Raw genomic sequence first — 15,947 nt, 5'->3', positions numbered from 1 at the left:
CACAAAAATGGCAGATTCCAAACTGTTTTTAAAAATAATCTTCACAAGCTTTACTTAAATATCTCATTTATTGAAGATAAATAACGTATTAAATGATATAATTACCTTCAGAAACACCACAAATTATAAAAAAGTCTGTACTCAGTTTTCAAGTCCCAATTGAGCTAAATGTTTATTTAACAGCTTCTTTTCCAAACATATGACTCAACCTGAACTGAATCACCCTAGAAAAAAAGAAGACAGTTTGGACTCTTTTATACATTTACTCTACAGTAAAAACAACAAAAACAGGAAACTGATGCAACTTAGGTTCTTAGGTTCTTTTTTTTTCTTTCTTTCCTGAGCGGTGCAAAAACACGTGACAAATAAAAGCATAAGGATATAATTTAAATGAAAATCCAATTGATTGATTTTAATCTTTTACATAAAGTTTGGACTCAGTTGACTTGGAAAATTCGGACCTAAAATTGCAATGTATATCCAGAATGATTCGGAACTTTGAGTCGTAACAGACAGATTGGGTCGAAATGGTGCACAATTACTTCCCTTGCAATAAAAAAGAGACAGAAAAATGACTGAAAGTTGCGCAGAGTGCGTTTCTCCCGCCCTGAAACTCAATATGCCTCCCTGAAAGTTGCGCTTTGAACCCGAACCGAGACGGTTTCTCTGCTAGAAAACATAAGTGCAATATTTTTCCCGGTTCTTTGATAGCCAATTGCAATATTTTTCCAGAATGAGTCGGAACCTTGATTTCGGATTGAAAAACTTTAAGTTGCGCAAAACGCGTGTCACCCGTGCTAAAAATCAAGTTGCATCCCTGAAAGTTGCGCTTCGGACCCGAACCGAGACGGTTTCTCTGCTAGAAAACATAAGTGCAATATTTTTCCCAGACGGAGCCGGAACCTTGAGTTCACATTGAGTCGAATGGATAATAAACAGTGCGGAGCTACTTCCCCTGCAATAAAAACGACCAAAAACAAACTGTAAGTTGCACAAACACCTGAAACTCAAGTTGCATCCCTGAAAGAACCCAAACCGAGGCGGGTTCGGGTTTTCCAGATTGAGTTCAGATTGGCTCGAAATGGATAACAAATAGTGCACAACTACTTCCCTTGCAATAAAAACCACAAAACAAAAAGTGCAAGTTGCGCAAAGTGCGTTTCTCCCGTCCTGAAACTCAAGTCGCATCCCTGAAAGTTTCGCTCTGAACCCGAAACGAGGCGGTTCCGCGGACTGACCTGGCGCTGGTGCAGTCCTGGTACAGCGTCTCGAAGTCCTTCCTGGAGATGAGCTTGCAGCGGTTCACGCCGGGCTGAATGGCGCCGAGCCCCCGCAGGACGCGCACCTGCTCCACGGTGCACACCACGGGCGTGATGTCCAGCCTCTTCAGCTTGGTGTAGACGGTGTGCAGCCCGCCCACCAGGTGCTTCAGGAAGAGGTCGAACACCTGCGGCAGGCAGATCAGCTCCTGCCCGTCCACGTTGAAGCTGGCCACCTTCACGCCGTGCACCTCCACCAGCTTGCACTCGCTGCACAGACCCGCGCCGGAGGAGGTCTGCACCAAGCCCGGGGAGCCGGGGGTCAGGCCGCTCAGGGAGCCGAGCCCGCCGAGGGAGCCCAGGGCGCCGCCCGGTCCGGGCAGGAAGGCGCTCAGCATGCTGCTGGTGAGCCGCGGGGACGGGGACAGCGAGTGGGAGTGGGAGTTGGAGTTGATGTGCGCCGGGCTGGAGGTGCTGGTGGACACGGCGGAGGAGGTGTGGAGCGCCTCCGGGGCGGAGCGGTAGAGCCCGACGGGAGTTTGCGTCCCCGAGCTCGGGGAGAGCAGCGTAGGAGAGCCGGTGAGCGACATGGAGGAGCTGGAAGTGGGATGTGTGGGACAGTTTCCAGCTGGAAACCACTTGTTCCTCTGCTTTCCTTTTACTTTTCCACTCACTTTTCCTCTTCCTCTTTTATTCCGTTCCTTCTCTTCTTCTCAACTGTTCCAATCCGGGACAAAGTCTCGCCGTGGAAATCCGTGCGTGGACTGTCCGGTCTGTGCGTAAAGCAGCCTGGATCAGACTCTAGGTCAGCCTCCGCCTCCCGCGCGGATAACAGACACACCGATGGACCAATCAGAGCAGACCTGGAGAGGAAGGACCGTGCGTATGTGCGCGTGCGTCTATTATCGGTCGCATCGCTCTCTTTCATAAACTTTCTCACGAGCCGCTTCACTCTCTCCAAAACGGGAAGTTTGTGTTTTTCTTCCGCATCATTTTCGTCCGGACATCGAACAAACAGCACGTGGTTGACGAGAGAGCGCGCACGCGCATGCGAGCGGCGTGTTTTGGTCAGTTGTTGCTCACGCGCGAGCTCTGGTGGCGGGATGGACGCACGTTCCCTAAATAACGACGATGAAGGTGAGTCAAAGTTTGGGAGGAGAAAAGGACGACAGAGCAAAAAAAAAAAAAAAAAAAAAGATAAAGGATAAAGAAAGAAAAGATCAAAAAGTTAAAACTAAATGATTATTTAGGAGCATTTCAGTAAATTAAAACATTGAAGCTAAAGAAATGAATAAATAAATTCAGTCAATAATTTAATTTAAAAATGTAGTATAACTTCCAACACATTTTTATTTGAAATCTCTAAACTTTCCCAGTCTCAGAAAGGCAGAAATAATGTCCTCTCTGATTTCTTTGATTTTGTATAAATACAAAAGTTTACTTTAAATATTTAGATTATGTACGCAAAACTACAAAAACTACAAGAGGGAAGGGAAGAAATAAAAACAAGGAGAAAGGGAGGAAAAAGTGAAGATAAGGCAAAGAAGAACAAATTGGGGAAATAAAGAAAAGAAGGAAGAAATGAAAGAATGATAAATGAAAAGTAAACAAAGGAAGTGACTGAAGGACAAAAGAGGAAGGAAACAAGAGAAAAGAAGAAAATAATGACGGATGAGTGTCAGAAAGTCAAAAATAGAAAAGGAATTAAGGAAGTACAAAAAGAAAAGAAGGAAATATGGAACCGGAAATATAGTTTGGAAAATATTTTTATTCTCTTTTTTATAATACAGAATCTGAAAATCCTTAAATCACTTTGTAAAGATAGCAGTCAGATTCAGTAAGCTGAAAACATGATTACATTAAAAATTAAATATTCAAAATGTGACGGACAAGGTTCCTCAGAATATTTTCTGATTTATTTAATATTAACTATAGAGTAAGATGTTTTAAGCATTTATTACAGAAAAATAAGTTGCATTTCCATAAAATCTGGCAGCAAATTAAATAATAAATTACTAAAAAAAATGTGCTGATGTCATTTTCCAATTCAATAATACGTCTGTGTTTGGTGGCTTTACAATCCTCTCATAGCTTCAGTTACCACTGTCACATGAACCCCACACTTTCTCCTTCCACTAAACTTTCCAGTAGTTTTGAATGCAGCACTGAATGAACTGCCAGATTTTTTTAGCAAACAATAACTATCTGTTGAACGCAGCAATCTTCAGCCTAAATTGTAAAGATCATAACTTAATATATGTGTTAGACGTCTGTTATTCTTTATTTTGTGTCATATTGAAAAATATGTTTTTATTTGTAATTAAACAATCATCTTACTTCACTGAAATAGTATTTTAACTCAGTTTGTCATTCTAAAATGACTAAAATAAATTACTTTTAAGGTTTTCTTACTGTTCTGAACATGATAAAGACAAAAAAAGAAAATTAAATCAAAAATGAGATTTTATAACTGGATAACTAAATGAGCCTGAGAGATTTATACCACAGAAGAAGAAGAGGAAGATCAGGATTAGAGAAAAGGCGACAGAAGAACAAAACCCAGAGAATTAGAAGTGAGCGTTTAAACAGTGAAATGGGATTGAGTGGTGTGGATTACAGGCAGACTGGGTTTTCTAATCCTGTGTAATCTCATTACTGTGAGAAACCCTGAACAGAAAAAAGGAAACAGATGAGGAGCCTGAAGGAGACGTTAAAAACTCATCAAACAGGAAGTTGTTCTTTATTGGCTCAAATCAGGTTCACTAAAGTTAATGTAGAATAAAAATACTTCTATTTGTTTCCCCAAAAAAGTTACTGAAGTAAATGTAATTGAGTAAATTTAAATAGTTACACATTTTTGGTTAAAACATGTTTGTTTGTTTTTTCTCAGTGGGTAAAAAAATGCAGAAATTTTACAAAAGTAAGAGTAGAAATACTTCATAATAAAATTATAAAAGTAAAAACAACAGCGTAGTAAAAATACTCCTAAAAGTATTTTTTTTTTCTCCAAAAGAAAAAAAGTTATTGAAGTAAACAAAACCAACTCTGGATATTTGCACTAGAAACTAGACTAAACATACTTTTTGCAGTGTAACCTCTGACTGGAAGTTTTGTGCTGCAGGGATGAAGGAAAAGGAGGAGCAGGTGAAGGGTGGAGTTCAGGTCAGAGAAAGAAAGAAAAAAGTAAAACAAAGAAGGAAGAGGGACAAAAAGGAGAGTCGGAGGGTAATCATTTGTCTCTCAGGACTAATAATGATCAAACCGAAGCTGGACTCAGAGAAAGACAGAGAGAGATGAGCTCTTAGTGGAGGTGAATATCTCTCAGTGGGGAAATAACGACCAGTATGAACTTGAAGCTGGACTTCTTGGAGTGGAGAGAGAAGTAGAAGAAGCGGAGAAGACGGAGAGGAAGAGGAGGCTGACTGAGGCAAAGGAAGGAGGATGAAGAGGTCAGAATGAAAATGCTCCAAAACAAAATGAGTCTGACATATTTTTTCTCTTTGTTTTAGTTTTCCCTCTTCTCCAAAACAGTTTGAGTGAGAAGGAAAAAAAACAAAATCCAATTTACTTGATTCATTTTAACTTTACTGAACTTTAGTTATTTTGTCAAAAGAGGAATTTTACTTCAGATTTACCTCAAAATGTTACCTTGTTTTCACTTCCCACTTTTTTGACTCATAAAAGTGTTATTTTTTTAACCTTTTTTATGTTTCTCTTGGTTTCTTTTAACTTCATTTTAGTGTAAATATCAACAGCCAAAAACAAAGGAGTACATGGCATTTAAAAAGAAAAAATAATGTTAAAAACTTAAGTGAGAAATATAATTAGAACAGTGAGAACTCTCCATGGATAAACTGTTTTAATATAAAGGTAAGGTGTTTCTCACACCAGTAGCATATTTAGCAACGTGTACACGTGACTGATTGACAGCACTAAGATCATCTCCCTGGCTCTGATTGGTTGTTTTTTTGCTGATTGCAATAGTAGGTAAGGGAGGAGGTGGAGACAGATTATCTGTTTCGACGTAGTGACAGTTTTAACAAATATGTGAAAAAATATTTAGTTTACAAAAGTTACATCCTGCAGATTTAAAACAGAGATCAGCCCTGTGCTGTGGAACAAACTCCCCAACACCAGACATTTATAAAACCCACTTTAAAACTTTTATTATCTGGCTTCTAACCACCATTATGGGTGGCAATGCTAACTTGCTTTAGCATTCCTACCTAAAACTATAGCTAGCTTGAAGTGGCTTCAGATTAGCCACCTATCATAAAGCTAGGTTAGCCAATTAGCTAAACTAGCTTTAGGGAGTTAGCTGTAGCACGACGGAGTGAAGACTTTAGTTTAGATAAAATAAATTTATTTCATTTGAAGTTGAGCGAAAAGGTTTATAAACAATGAGACGTGTTTAATGTGACAACATAATAAAAACACAATATGACCAATTAGCATAGAGACTTTCCTTTTTTTGTATTCTTCCTTTTCAGCCATATGTTGTTGTTTTTTTTACTTGTGTATGGAAAAGTTAAAAATAACCTAAATAAATACATTTTAATCTATTTACCTTTTCAGTTGTTAAAATTGGAGCTGAATTCTGATCTGAATGATTCTCATATTGATGTTATGTGTGGATTATTTTTTTTTTTATCAAACAGTAAATCACTTCCTTTACTTCAGATACATGAAGGACAGAAACTCTGTGCTGCTCCATGATAAATCCTGGACGTTGTAAACCAACAAGGTGGAAAATACAACAGATTGGATCTTATAAAAAGAAGATTTTATGTCAGCTGTGTCCAAATTAACAGGCATATAACTACCAGTCATTCAAAATGAGCCACTCTGAATGACAGGAGCTTAAATCTTTATCACTTTCCTTCTTATTAAAGTAAAATACCTGATTTTGAACGAAGGTGTTGATAAAAATCTTGTTTTAAGCAGCTCGGCGTAAAGCATCCTTTTCCCTTGAATGGTGTCTTTGTTTATCACTCTGTCCCTTTAAGAGCATAAACGACAGCAGGGAGGGGTAATAATGTCATTTATCAGTGCAGAAACTCTAAGGGCAGCTGCAGGATGTACAGGGCCACCTGACAATGATTTATGTTCAAGGAAAGTTACTTGGATTGAAAACGTACTAAAGTAGACGATGACAAAGTTATAAGCAACAAACCCACTTTAGATGTTATTGATGGAAAAACTTTCTTCACTTAGTCTGTGCACAGTTATAACACAAGTTCCTTTATTCTGTTTTATCAACATGGAAACAGAAAATGGAAGAAAATATGTTTTAACGTTATTGAATTTGTGTATATGATAAACATTTGTAGTGAAATTATGAGATTTTAGCCTCTTTTGTTACACAGCTACACTCACAGTTGCAGGTTTTACTATAATAATTGTATTCATTTTTCTGTTTTTTCCAAAATCTCCAGCTGATGTTTATAAATCCTGCTTGAAATGGAGTCCATGAATGTTGTTTCTACACTGTAAAAACACATTAAAATTTTTCGGCCAAAATTACAGGTAATTTTACTTTCATGGTTAGATGACTGTTATTGGTGATTTTATGGTTAAAAATGGTGCTGAAGTCGGTGTTTTACTTTAAATAAATTATTTTAATGAAAATGAACAACAAAACAACATATAAAATGAACATATAAATGTAAAATGTATAAATTACTGTTTTCGTCAGTTAATTTATTTACGGCAACTTCACTTCAAATTTCAAGTTGTTATATATAGTGTATGTGCGTTTCCTGTAAATTTGACTCTACATTACAACTATTAGTCGATGTTTGAGTACTCTACCCACCTCTGTGTAATACTACAATAAATATATTTGATATTGTACTGTGTACAAAATTAGCTTAGCTAATGTATCTTTTAGCTGCTAGCTAAGATGGACATGTAGCTTACGTTTATGTTACTACATGTACTCACTCTATCAGTCACCAGAACCTTGTTATTCACACAAAGAGCTCATATATCCTTCACAAATACACTTAATCATTGATTGTAAGCATCCGTAGATTCTAACTACACAGTACTATGAGATCAGAGGCAGCTTGTCTACATTGTCTGACATGTTTTTCTTCTCCGTCTCATTCGGGTCGATCCTGACAGCAGCCATTTTGTTTATGCATCTTTCTCTCGCACATTGGTTAAGAGTGTCCTCACATTTTGTTTTTGCTGGTCTGAAAGCCATGGGTCCATGGGCATTACACCTGTAATGCATGGCGCAGATCACTTCTGGTTCAGACTTGTGGGAACTATGTAGAAAAACATTCCTCGTTTTCTCTGTACGCCATCAGATGGTTATTGTGTTGGTTTATGTTTACATTTTGTGGTTAGATGGTGAAAGAATATGGAAACATTCAAGGAGAAAGAATATTTATGCTAGACGCTGTTAAGTGTTGCATACTGGACTAGTTAAGCAATTAACCGAACCTCTAACATAAACACTCTTTGCATTGTGATTTGAAGGACGCAATTATTTCATCAACTCAAGCATCATCTGCTCCTGATTGGTCTCAACATCTACAAATCCATTTTCCACCCCATGTGAGCGTGAAACAGGAGATTTTTATTGAACATTTGAGATGTCCAGTGGGTTTTAATTTAGCTGATGATTGTTAGAGAAGATAAAACAGCTTTCGTATAGAAACAAAGCGTCGCTGTCACGCCATTCGGCCCTGAGACGCTCGCTCTGCAGCTTGACACTTGGTAATTGTGTTGTTGAATTAGATCATTAAAGAACACAACTTTAGCCGACCGCCGTCAACATCAGCGCTCGAGGTGCAGCGGAGGATGATGGGAAAACCCACACACACACACACACAAACCCAAAGTGTCATCAAAGACTTACTGTAAATCAACACAACTTGCTAACATGCACATGGTGTCATCTACAGCACACACACACACACACACACACTGTAATGAAAGCTTCAGGCTGTTATGTGTGAGATGGATGGTTTGACTTTAAGCTTGTATAAATAAAAGCTAAATAAATCCTGATGGCCTCGAGGGATGACTCACAAACAGCGGCTGTGTGTGTGTGTGTGTGTGTGAAGGAAATGATTGTATAGAGGAATTTTAGACAAAAAGTTTAAAGAGCAACACACACACTCAGCCTGAGGCTCCGTTTCCTTCATGTTTACGTCCCAAAGTGAAGTGAAAACATTTCAAAAAGCCAACAGACCAATGTCACCCAGTTGAAAATATTCACTCTTCTGTTTTTCATCCAACTCAACCATTTATTCACTCTGTAACCTTCAGTTTCTTCAGTGTCTTCAGGTACACCCAGTATTACTCAATTTGTTTAAACTATCAATTTATCTGCTGCTAAAGTCTTTAAAGGATTTTAAAATGTATGTACAGTAGCTAAAGTATTATTACACCTTGAACTTTTTCACATTTTGTCTCAATGCAGCCACAAACTTGGATGTAATTTAGTGTAATTTTTTTGTGATCAACACAAAATGGTTCATAAAGATGAGGAAGAAGGAAAATGGTCTTGGTCTTACAAACTTATAAATAAGATTCCTGGAAGGTAATTGCATCTCCAACTTTCTTATTCCTGGTTCACACAACAAGATAATTATGCAGATTTTACCTTCCTGAGTGTCTTAAAGCTGCAGTATGCAACTAAAACCATCACTATGTTGTAAAAGTATTTGACTGATAAACTGTGAAAAAACTGATCTAGGTCAGAAACAACCTATCAGAGACAGGAGGAGGGTCTTAGTGCTGTCAATCATGCTCGCTCACACCTTACTCCTTTCTTTCTGCTACAACTGATTCCCCACAACGGAGGCTGCCATGAATGCTAAGGCTAGTCAGCATGGCCATTACTGACGGCGGACAAAACGTTCTTCAAGGACGGTAAGTTGTTTCTCCGCCATCAACACATGGAGCAGCACATACACAAGGTTGATAAAATTTCAAAAGTTGAAAATGTTCAGCTCATAAATTTCCAAGTTTTTGAAGAAAATTTCTGAGATTTATCTCAAAATTTCTGAGTTTTCTGGTGGAAATGTACTTTTTGTTTCTCCGTCTACAATAGCCACATCCATATCGTGTGTATGTATATATATATATATATATATATATATTATATATCACCCACATGGTGGTGATTCTTCTTCCTCTTAGCTCCCAGAGGCCTGGATATATATATATATATATATATATATATATGTGCCTAGGACTGCACATTTCTGGACTGAGATGTCTGATGTTGTTCCTGGGATCTGTTGTAGCCACTGTTCCAGTTTGGGGTGACTGCCCCACCACTGTGGTCTTCACCTTCCAGGCCCTCTCCAGTTCCTCCCTTAGGCCCTGGTATTTCTCTAGTTTTTCATGCTCCTTTTTCCTGATGTTGCAGTCACTTGGTATTGCCACATCCACCACAACGGCTTTCCTCTGTTGTTTATCCACCACGACTATGTCTGGTTGGTTCGCCCTCACCATTTTGTCTGTCTGGATCTGGAAGTCCCACAGGATCTTAGCTCGGTCATTCTCCACTACCTTCGGGGGTGTTTCCCACTTTGATCTTGGGGTTCCAGTCCATATTCTGCACAGATGTTTCTGTACACTATGCCTGCCACTTGGTTGTGTCGTTCCATGTATTCTTTCCCTGCCAGTATCTTGCACCCTGCTGTTATGTGTTGGACTGTCTCAGGGGCCTCCTTGCACAACCTACACCTTGGGTCTTGTCTGGTGTGGTAGATCTGGGCCTCAATTGCTCTGGTGTTTAGGGCCTGTTCCTGGGCGGCCATGATGAGGGCCTCTGTGCTGTCCTTCAGTCCAGCTTTTTCCAGCCATTGGTAGGACTTTCTGATGTCAGCCACTTGTTATTTGCGGTGGTACATCCCATGCAGGGGCTTGTCCTCCCATGATGGTTCCTCCGGCACCTCAGGTTCTGTTCCCCATTGTTTGAGACATTCACTGAGCACATTGTCTGTTGAGGCTTTGTCCCTGATGTATCTATGGATCTTGGATGTCTCGTCTTGGATAGTGGTTCTCACACTCACTAGTCCTCTGCCTCCTTCTTTGCGGTTCGTATAGTCTCAGTGTGCTGGATTTGGGGTGGAACCCTCCGTGCATTGTTAGTAGTTTCCGGTCTTAACATCTGTGGCCTGTATCTCCTCCTTTGGCCAGCTAATTATTCCTGCAGGGTACCTGATTACTGGTAGGGCATAGCTGTTTATTGCACGGATCTTGTTCTTGCCATTGAGCTGGCTTCTCAGGACTTGTCTTATTCGTTGGAGGTATTTGGTTGTGGCTCTTTTTCTTGTGATCTCATCAAGGTTGCCATTTGCTTGTGATATTCCCAGGTATTTGTAACCTTCCTCTATGTCTGCTATTGTTCCTTCTGGGAGTGAGATCCCTTCTGTGCGGATGACCTTCCCTCTCTTTGTAACCATCCGACCACACTTCTCTGCCCTTGACATCCCAATGTCCTCTGTATATCCTGGTGGTGTGGATCATAAGCTGCTCATCCAGAAAGAACAGGGTTTAGGAGGAGGATGGAGAAAGAGAGAATATGCAGAGAAATGAATGAGGCAGGAATACAGACAGATAACAGGCTGATCAGAAAGTCTCATTGAGAATGTGAATGCAGCGTAGAGAATAATCCTACAATATATATATATATATATATATATATATATATATATATATATATATATATATATATATATATATATATATATATATATATATATATATATATAATACTGTAAGGACATAGTGACAAATATGTAAAACACTCTTTTTTTTAAATAAAAGTTAAAAAACTGTAGTCTTAAGCTATTAGTTTTGTATCACCAGATTTCAACTTATTTTAAACTATATCCTACTTTCACTCCATTTCCTGCTTCCTCAAACATAATTACAAGAACAAAAATCTCCTGTTTGGCCCATAATGAATCTTTGGATACGGTGGTAAAGCATAGAAAGAAACATATGTGGGAACCTATGAATGTGGACAGTCTTCGCCACATTCCTATGATGTAATCGACCTTTAAATGTGACCTTCGAAGGATGCACCCTCCAAATTTGGACGCAGGCAGTGTCATCCACCTGCATAAAATGCTAAAACTTATTACATAATTTCTTAGATGTTCCACAGTACCTTTGGTTTACTATGATACAATGTTTTAAAAATATTATCACAGAAAAATCCACTGCGTTTCGCACAAAGGTCAGCCATCTTGGATTTAAAGGGAATCAGAGGCGTTCTTGTTCACATTCCTAACCTGGAACTTAAAAGCAGAAATTAAACGTACCGTGTCCTTTATTGACTGCCCTCTAGTGGCCAAAATAACTTCTAACACTTTCTGCAAAGTTTGATGCGTCAACAAATGTAAAATAAATACCTAAAGTTGAACAAACCAACATTATTCAAATTAGACCAGAATACTGTTTAAGTTTCACAACAGTGACTTTACAAGCGACTGATTTTTATAAGAAACAGTTAATATTGGTTCATTAGTAAGAATGTACATTTTATAATGATTTTCTAATACAGACGTTCAGCTAAAGACCTCTGTGACATGTGCTTTAAAACGGCAAAGGCATAAAGAGTCTGAAAAGGTTTTAATTAAGTAGAGAAATTGTACAGCCTTTATTTAGTGACATTACCGACAGGCGTCTTGATTATATCCTGTCGTCTCTTTCACAAACGAGCCTCAAAGTTTCAACTCAGACATGAACCTTGAGACAGAGACATTTTATAGCATAAAAAAATGTTGGGTAATTTCCAATCGGGTGTAATAAAGCCAGAACTAAACACTGTTTTGAGTTCAGACTGTTCCTCATCTCTCTCTTTAACTTATTATTTTTTTTTATCTCCATCCCCGTCTGTCCTCCACCTCTCCTTCCCTCTCTGCCCTTCATTCCCCTTCTCTTTATCACTCAGCTCATAAAAGCTGCTCATCCAGAAAGAACAGGGTTTAGGAGGAGGATGGAGAAGAGAGAGACAGAGAGAAATGAATGAGGGGAATAAGACAGATAACAGACGTAAGCGGAGAACAAAAATCAGGGTGCCATTCAGAAACTGGGGAGATCTCTACCTCATATTTACTCATTTGTATACATTTTAGTAAAATAAGTAAATTTAATGACATAGATGTTATGAATCAGCCTCCAGCTGTTTTACTGTCTAAATTTGATGAGCCTTGCTTTTAAAAATTGTATCAACTGCGTCCAAGTTGACCTCTGAAGGAACAGAGGAAGCATCATTTTGGGTGTTCGCATCATTTAACTTCACATAACCTGCTTCTCTCCACGATAAAATGCTCCAGAAAACAGCTGCAGGAGAGTCTGCAGCTTCTTCAGTAACAAGTGTTCAAACCTAACATATTTTATTATTTAACTCTATTTTCCCTCTTTTTTTTCCCCCAATGAATTTTTGCGGTGCCAGTGGCTTGTATTTTTTTTGGGACAGTAGGCAGACAGGAAGGAGGGCGAGGAGAGAGGGAAGACATCGGCAAAGGTCGTCAGGACCGGGAGTTGAACCCGCGACGTCCGCGTCAAGGACTAAGGTCTCCAAACGTGGGGCGTGCTAAACCCCTGCACCGCCACAGCACGCCCCTCTATTTTCCTTCTTGAATAGTTGGTATACGAACAAACATTACACAATTCATAAATAAACATAAACAGATATTATGTTAAATTATTAGAGGTAAACCTAAATATTTGGGGATAAATAATCCGAAAGTACAGCAGAAAATAAGAGACTCAGAAAGGTCACAGTGAAAATAAGTTGGACCAAAACACTGAACGGATCGACAGGAAGTCGCAGGACGCCTTCCCCACCCAAACCGAACCTTCACTTTGTTTTCCAGGCCATTCAGAAGAAAACTTGCTGATGTAGCGCAGTTGATTCTGCATATTTTAGCGATTCCCTGTCTGTCAGACCGAGACGACCCTGGGTCTTCTTTGGTTGGAACTACAAAGCAATTTCATGGCAATGTCCTGAGTCAGACATGAGTAAGACTTGTAGTTACCCTTGGTATGAGAAGTACAGAACAAAAAAGAGATAGTGAATCTGGTGTCTTATCAAGATTTGACTTTCAGGATGTTTTCACACTTGATAGTCCGGTAGACTCGATTCGATTGAGAACCAAAATTGCAACATTAATAAAATTTTCAGCTGCTGCGGTTTGCTTTCACACTCGATTGTGTCAAACAAAACAAACCCTTTGAAAAACCTGTTCAGAGGTAGGAGCACTGACTCTTGATTTCTAGTTACTGGGGGCATGGCACCAAGAACCACTGACGGAAATGACAGGAAAGCCTCTGAAGAAGACACTTCTTCATTTGTTTTTGGCAGAAGACCATGAGTCTTTTCTCCCGCTGGCGCGAGACACGCGTTAGTTTTGGTCTGTAATTCAAAGGAACTGTGCTTTATTCTATCAAATTTACGAGCTATATGTTTGTACACAGAATAAGTAACAGATCTAATCACTCGCCACATATTTCAGATTTTACTGCCTGGCGTGAACGTTCTTATTTAAAGTTGTCCAGTTGTGATTTCATCACAACTTTTTACCATTAAACTTTGATCAGAACCTTTAGACCCAGTTATGTGTTCAGGGTGAACCACCAGAGTGAAATAAAAGAGCGAACTCTTCATGACATTGAAAACTTTGGTATTGGGCTTAGCAAACCTTTCTTGTTTTATCCAGAAAACAAACCGGTGGTGTTTTACTGGTTAGGCTTAGTGGGCTCCTGGTTTCAGTCATTTCATAGAAATCGCTGCTCCTGCTTTTCATTCCAGTATGGTTTATCCTGATTGTGCTACTTTTTGGCTTTACAGAAAAAGAGAAAGTCAGTAAAAAGAGAGAATCAGAGTCACAGTGCAGGTCTCAAGGTGACCAGTCATTGTCCTAATTCCTTTTTTAACACAGTTAAAGAGGCCAAAATAATTTTTTTTTGTTTCCCTCTCTCCTTCCACTCCTCCCTTGTCCCTTTATCCCAGCAATCCTCATTGTATTTATATTCAGCTCATATTCTTTCAGCATTCCCATCCCTTCATCCCGCTGCTCCCTGATCTCTCTGTTCCTGTCGTCTTTGCCAGCAGCGATGTCTTCAAACTCTGATTGATGATGGTTGCCGTCGGTTACTGTTGTGTCCTGCTTTCTGTTTATACTAAAATACTCCTTTTACTGTTTCCACCTTTTTCTTTCCCTCCTTCCGAAAACTTTTCAACTTTTTCTTCTTTTTTTTTTCTTGAGCAAACACTTGAAAGTTGGGTCCATCCTGCTGGGTTATGTTTTCGCAGGACGCTGCATCAAAGTTAAGTAAAACTAAACGGAGGTGAATTGATTATATTGATATGATGGATTTTTATAACATCTAACAGCCGTGATTTCTTGACCGTATAAATGCACAAATTGGAGTTTTTAAATTAAAGTTGCTTCATGGAAATGTTGCACCTTTAAGAAGAACTAAAAAACTCACATAGATTTTCGCTTTTGTGCAACTTTATTAAACAAAATCCACGATTCGAGCATACAGCGCGTGTAGTTTTCTCTTTCTGTATATATTCACAGGTCATGAACCACCAACTCCCATCATGCATTGTGTCGTTCTTAAAGGGGTATTATCATGACAGAACTCTATGAAATAAAGTAGTTTGAGCACATATTTAGCCATAACCAAATTAATTGTTCTAACTAAATACTAAATCAAATAAATGCTTGTCTAATAAGATAATTATACCTTTTAATTTAACATTATCACGCTACTAACATGTGTTCAGGTCTCTACAGAAACACCAATTTTGAAAAAAACAAAATGATGTTTGATAAAACATTTTGCGCTTCGAGGTTTTAAATTTTTTGGCTGTACCAAAATTAGTGTATTTTACGAAACTGCGAAACACTTTTTTCGCATCACGAGTCATGTGATCAACAACCAGAAATGATGAACAAGACGACAGGCAAAGAAAGAAGGGAATTGATTATATTGATATGATTAATTTTCAAATTCTCTAATACTATTACTGAATTTTATAAGAAAGAAACCAACAGAATTCGACAGAGTAGACAGTAATTGCATAAATTGGACTTATAAAAATAAATTTGCTAAAAGGTTGAGAGAAGGCTTTTGTGCTAATATGAGGTGGCTTTTCAGATATGTCTAAACTGGTTTATTTCACAAAATTGAAACACTTTATTCATATCATACGTGTCATGTGATCAACAACCGGATATTACTACTGGCAGAAACAATGAAGTGGTAAGAGGATGTTTTTTTCTTATTCACAGTTGATTGTTATTGTGTTTCTTATTTAACAGAAACAACAAAATTGTTTTGTTTTTTTACATTAACGGAATATCGTCAAAGTTTTACACACACTTGTAATGGAAACACAGCTTGTAGAAAGCTAACAACTACCAAGGCAAGAATGCATGCAACATAAAAGAGACAAAAAAACCTGTATAGTTAATGACAACAGCAGCAGCAGCATATTAATGCAGAGTAAAGAGAGCAGGATGAGGAGAGGTGCTCAGTACATCATAAAAATAGAGATTCTTTCAGAGTAAGACATGACTGATAGCTGATGCCTCTCCAAACTATTTTAGTATGCTAATTAAAATACCAAAGCCTACTTAGACTAGGCATTTACTTTCAGTCCTGAAAAAACTGCTTCAGCACAGATAAACTGTTGAT

At 38.6% G+C, this 15,947-nt stretch overlaps 2 protein-coding genes across 2 annotated transcripts in view; one reads left to right on the top strand and one right to left on the bottom strand.

Moving 5' to 3' along the window:
* LOC122820322 (dachshund homolog 2-like) overlaps positions 1-2,387 on the bottom strand; it is a 98,920-nt gene extending 96,533 nt beyond the window's left edge. The window contains exon 1 of the mRNA XM_044097651.1: positions 1,239-2,387. Within this exon, the coding sequence (XP_043953586.1) occupies positions 1,239-1,849 (611 nt within the window). The 5' untranslated portion in view covers positions 1,850-2,387. The remainder of the gene's footprint in view (positions 1-1,238) is intronic.
* On the top strand, positions 1,250-5,679 carry LOC122820323. The gene is made up of 2 exons (XM_044097652.1): positions 1,250-2,396; positions 4,381-5,679. Exons 1-2 carry the CDS (start codon positions 1,868-1,870, stop codon positions 4,554-4,556), a joined length of 705 nt encoding a protein of 234 aa, XP_043953587.1. The 5' UTR covers positions 1,250-1,867; the 3' UTR covers positions 4,557-5,679.
* Positions 5,680-15,947: the final 10,268 nt, after the last annotated feature.

The sequence above is a fragment of the Gambusia affinis genome, linkage group LG18 (assembly GCF_019740435.1).
Source record: "Gambusia affinis linkage group LG18, SWU_Gaff_1.0, whole genome shotgun sequence".
NCBI lineage: Eukaryota > Metazoa > Chordata > Actinopteri > Cyprinodontiformes > Poeciliidae > Gambusia > Gambusia affinis.
This window is presented reverse-complemented; position numbering and strand designations above follow the sequence as displayed.

Coding starts and splice junctions, on each gene's coding strand:
- LOC122820323 (XM_044097652.1), top strand. CDS start 1,868: ATGTGTGGGACAGTTTCCAGCTGGAAACCACTTGTTCCTCTGCTTTCC. Junction 2,397..4,380: donor CCTAAATAACGACGATGAAG/GTGAGTCAAAGT, acceptor TTTGTGCTGCAG/GGATGAAGGAAAAGGAGGAG.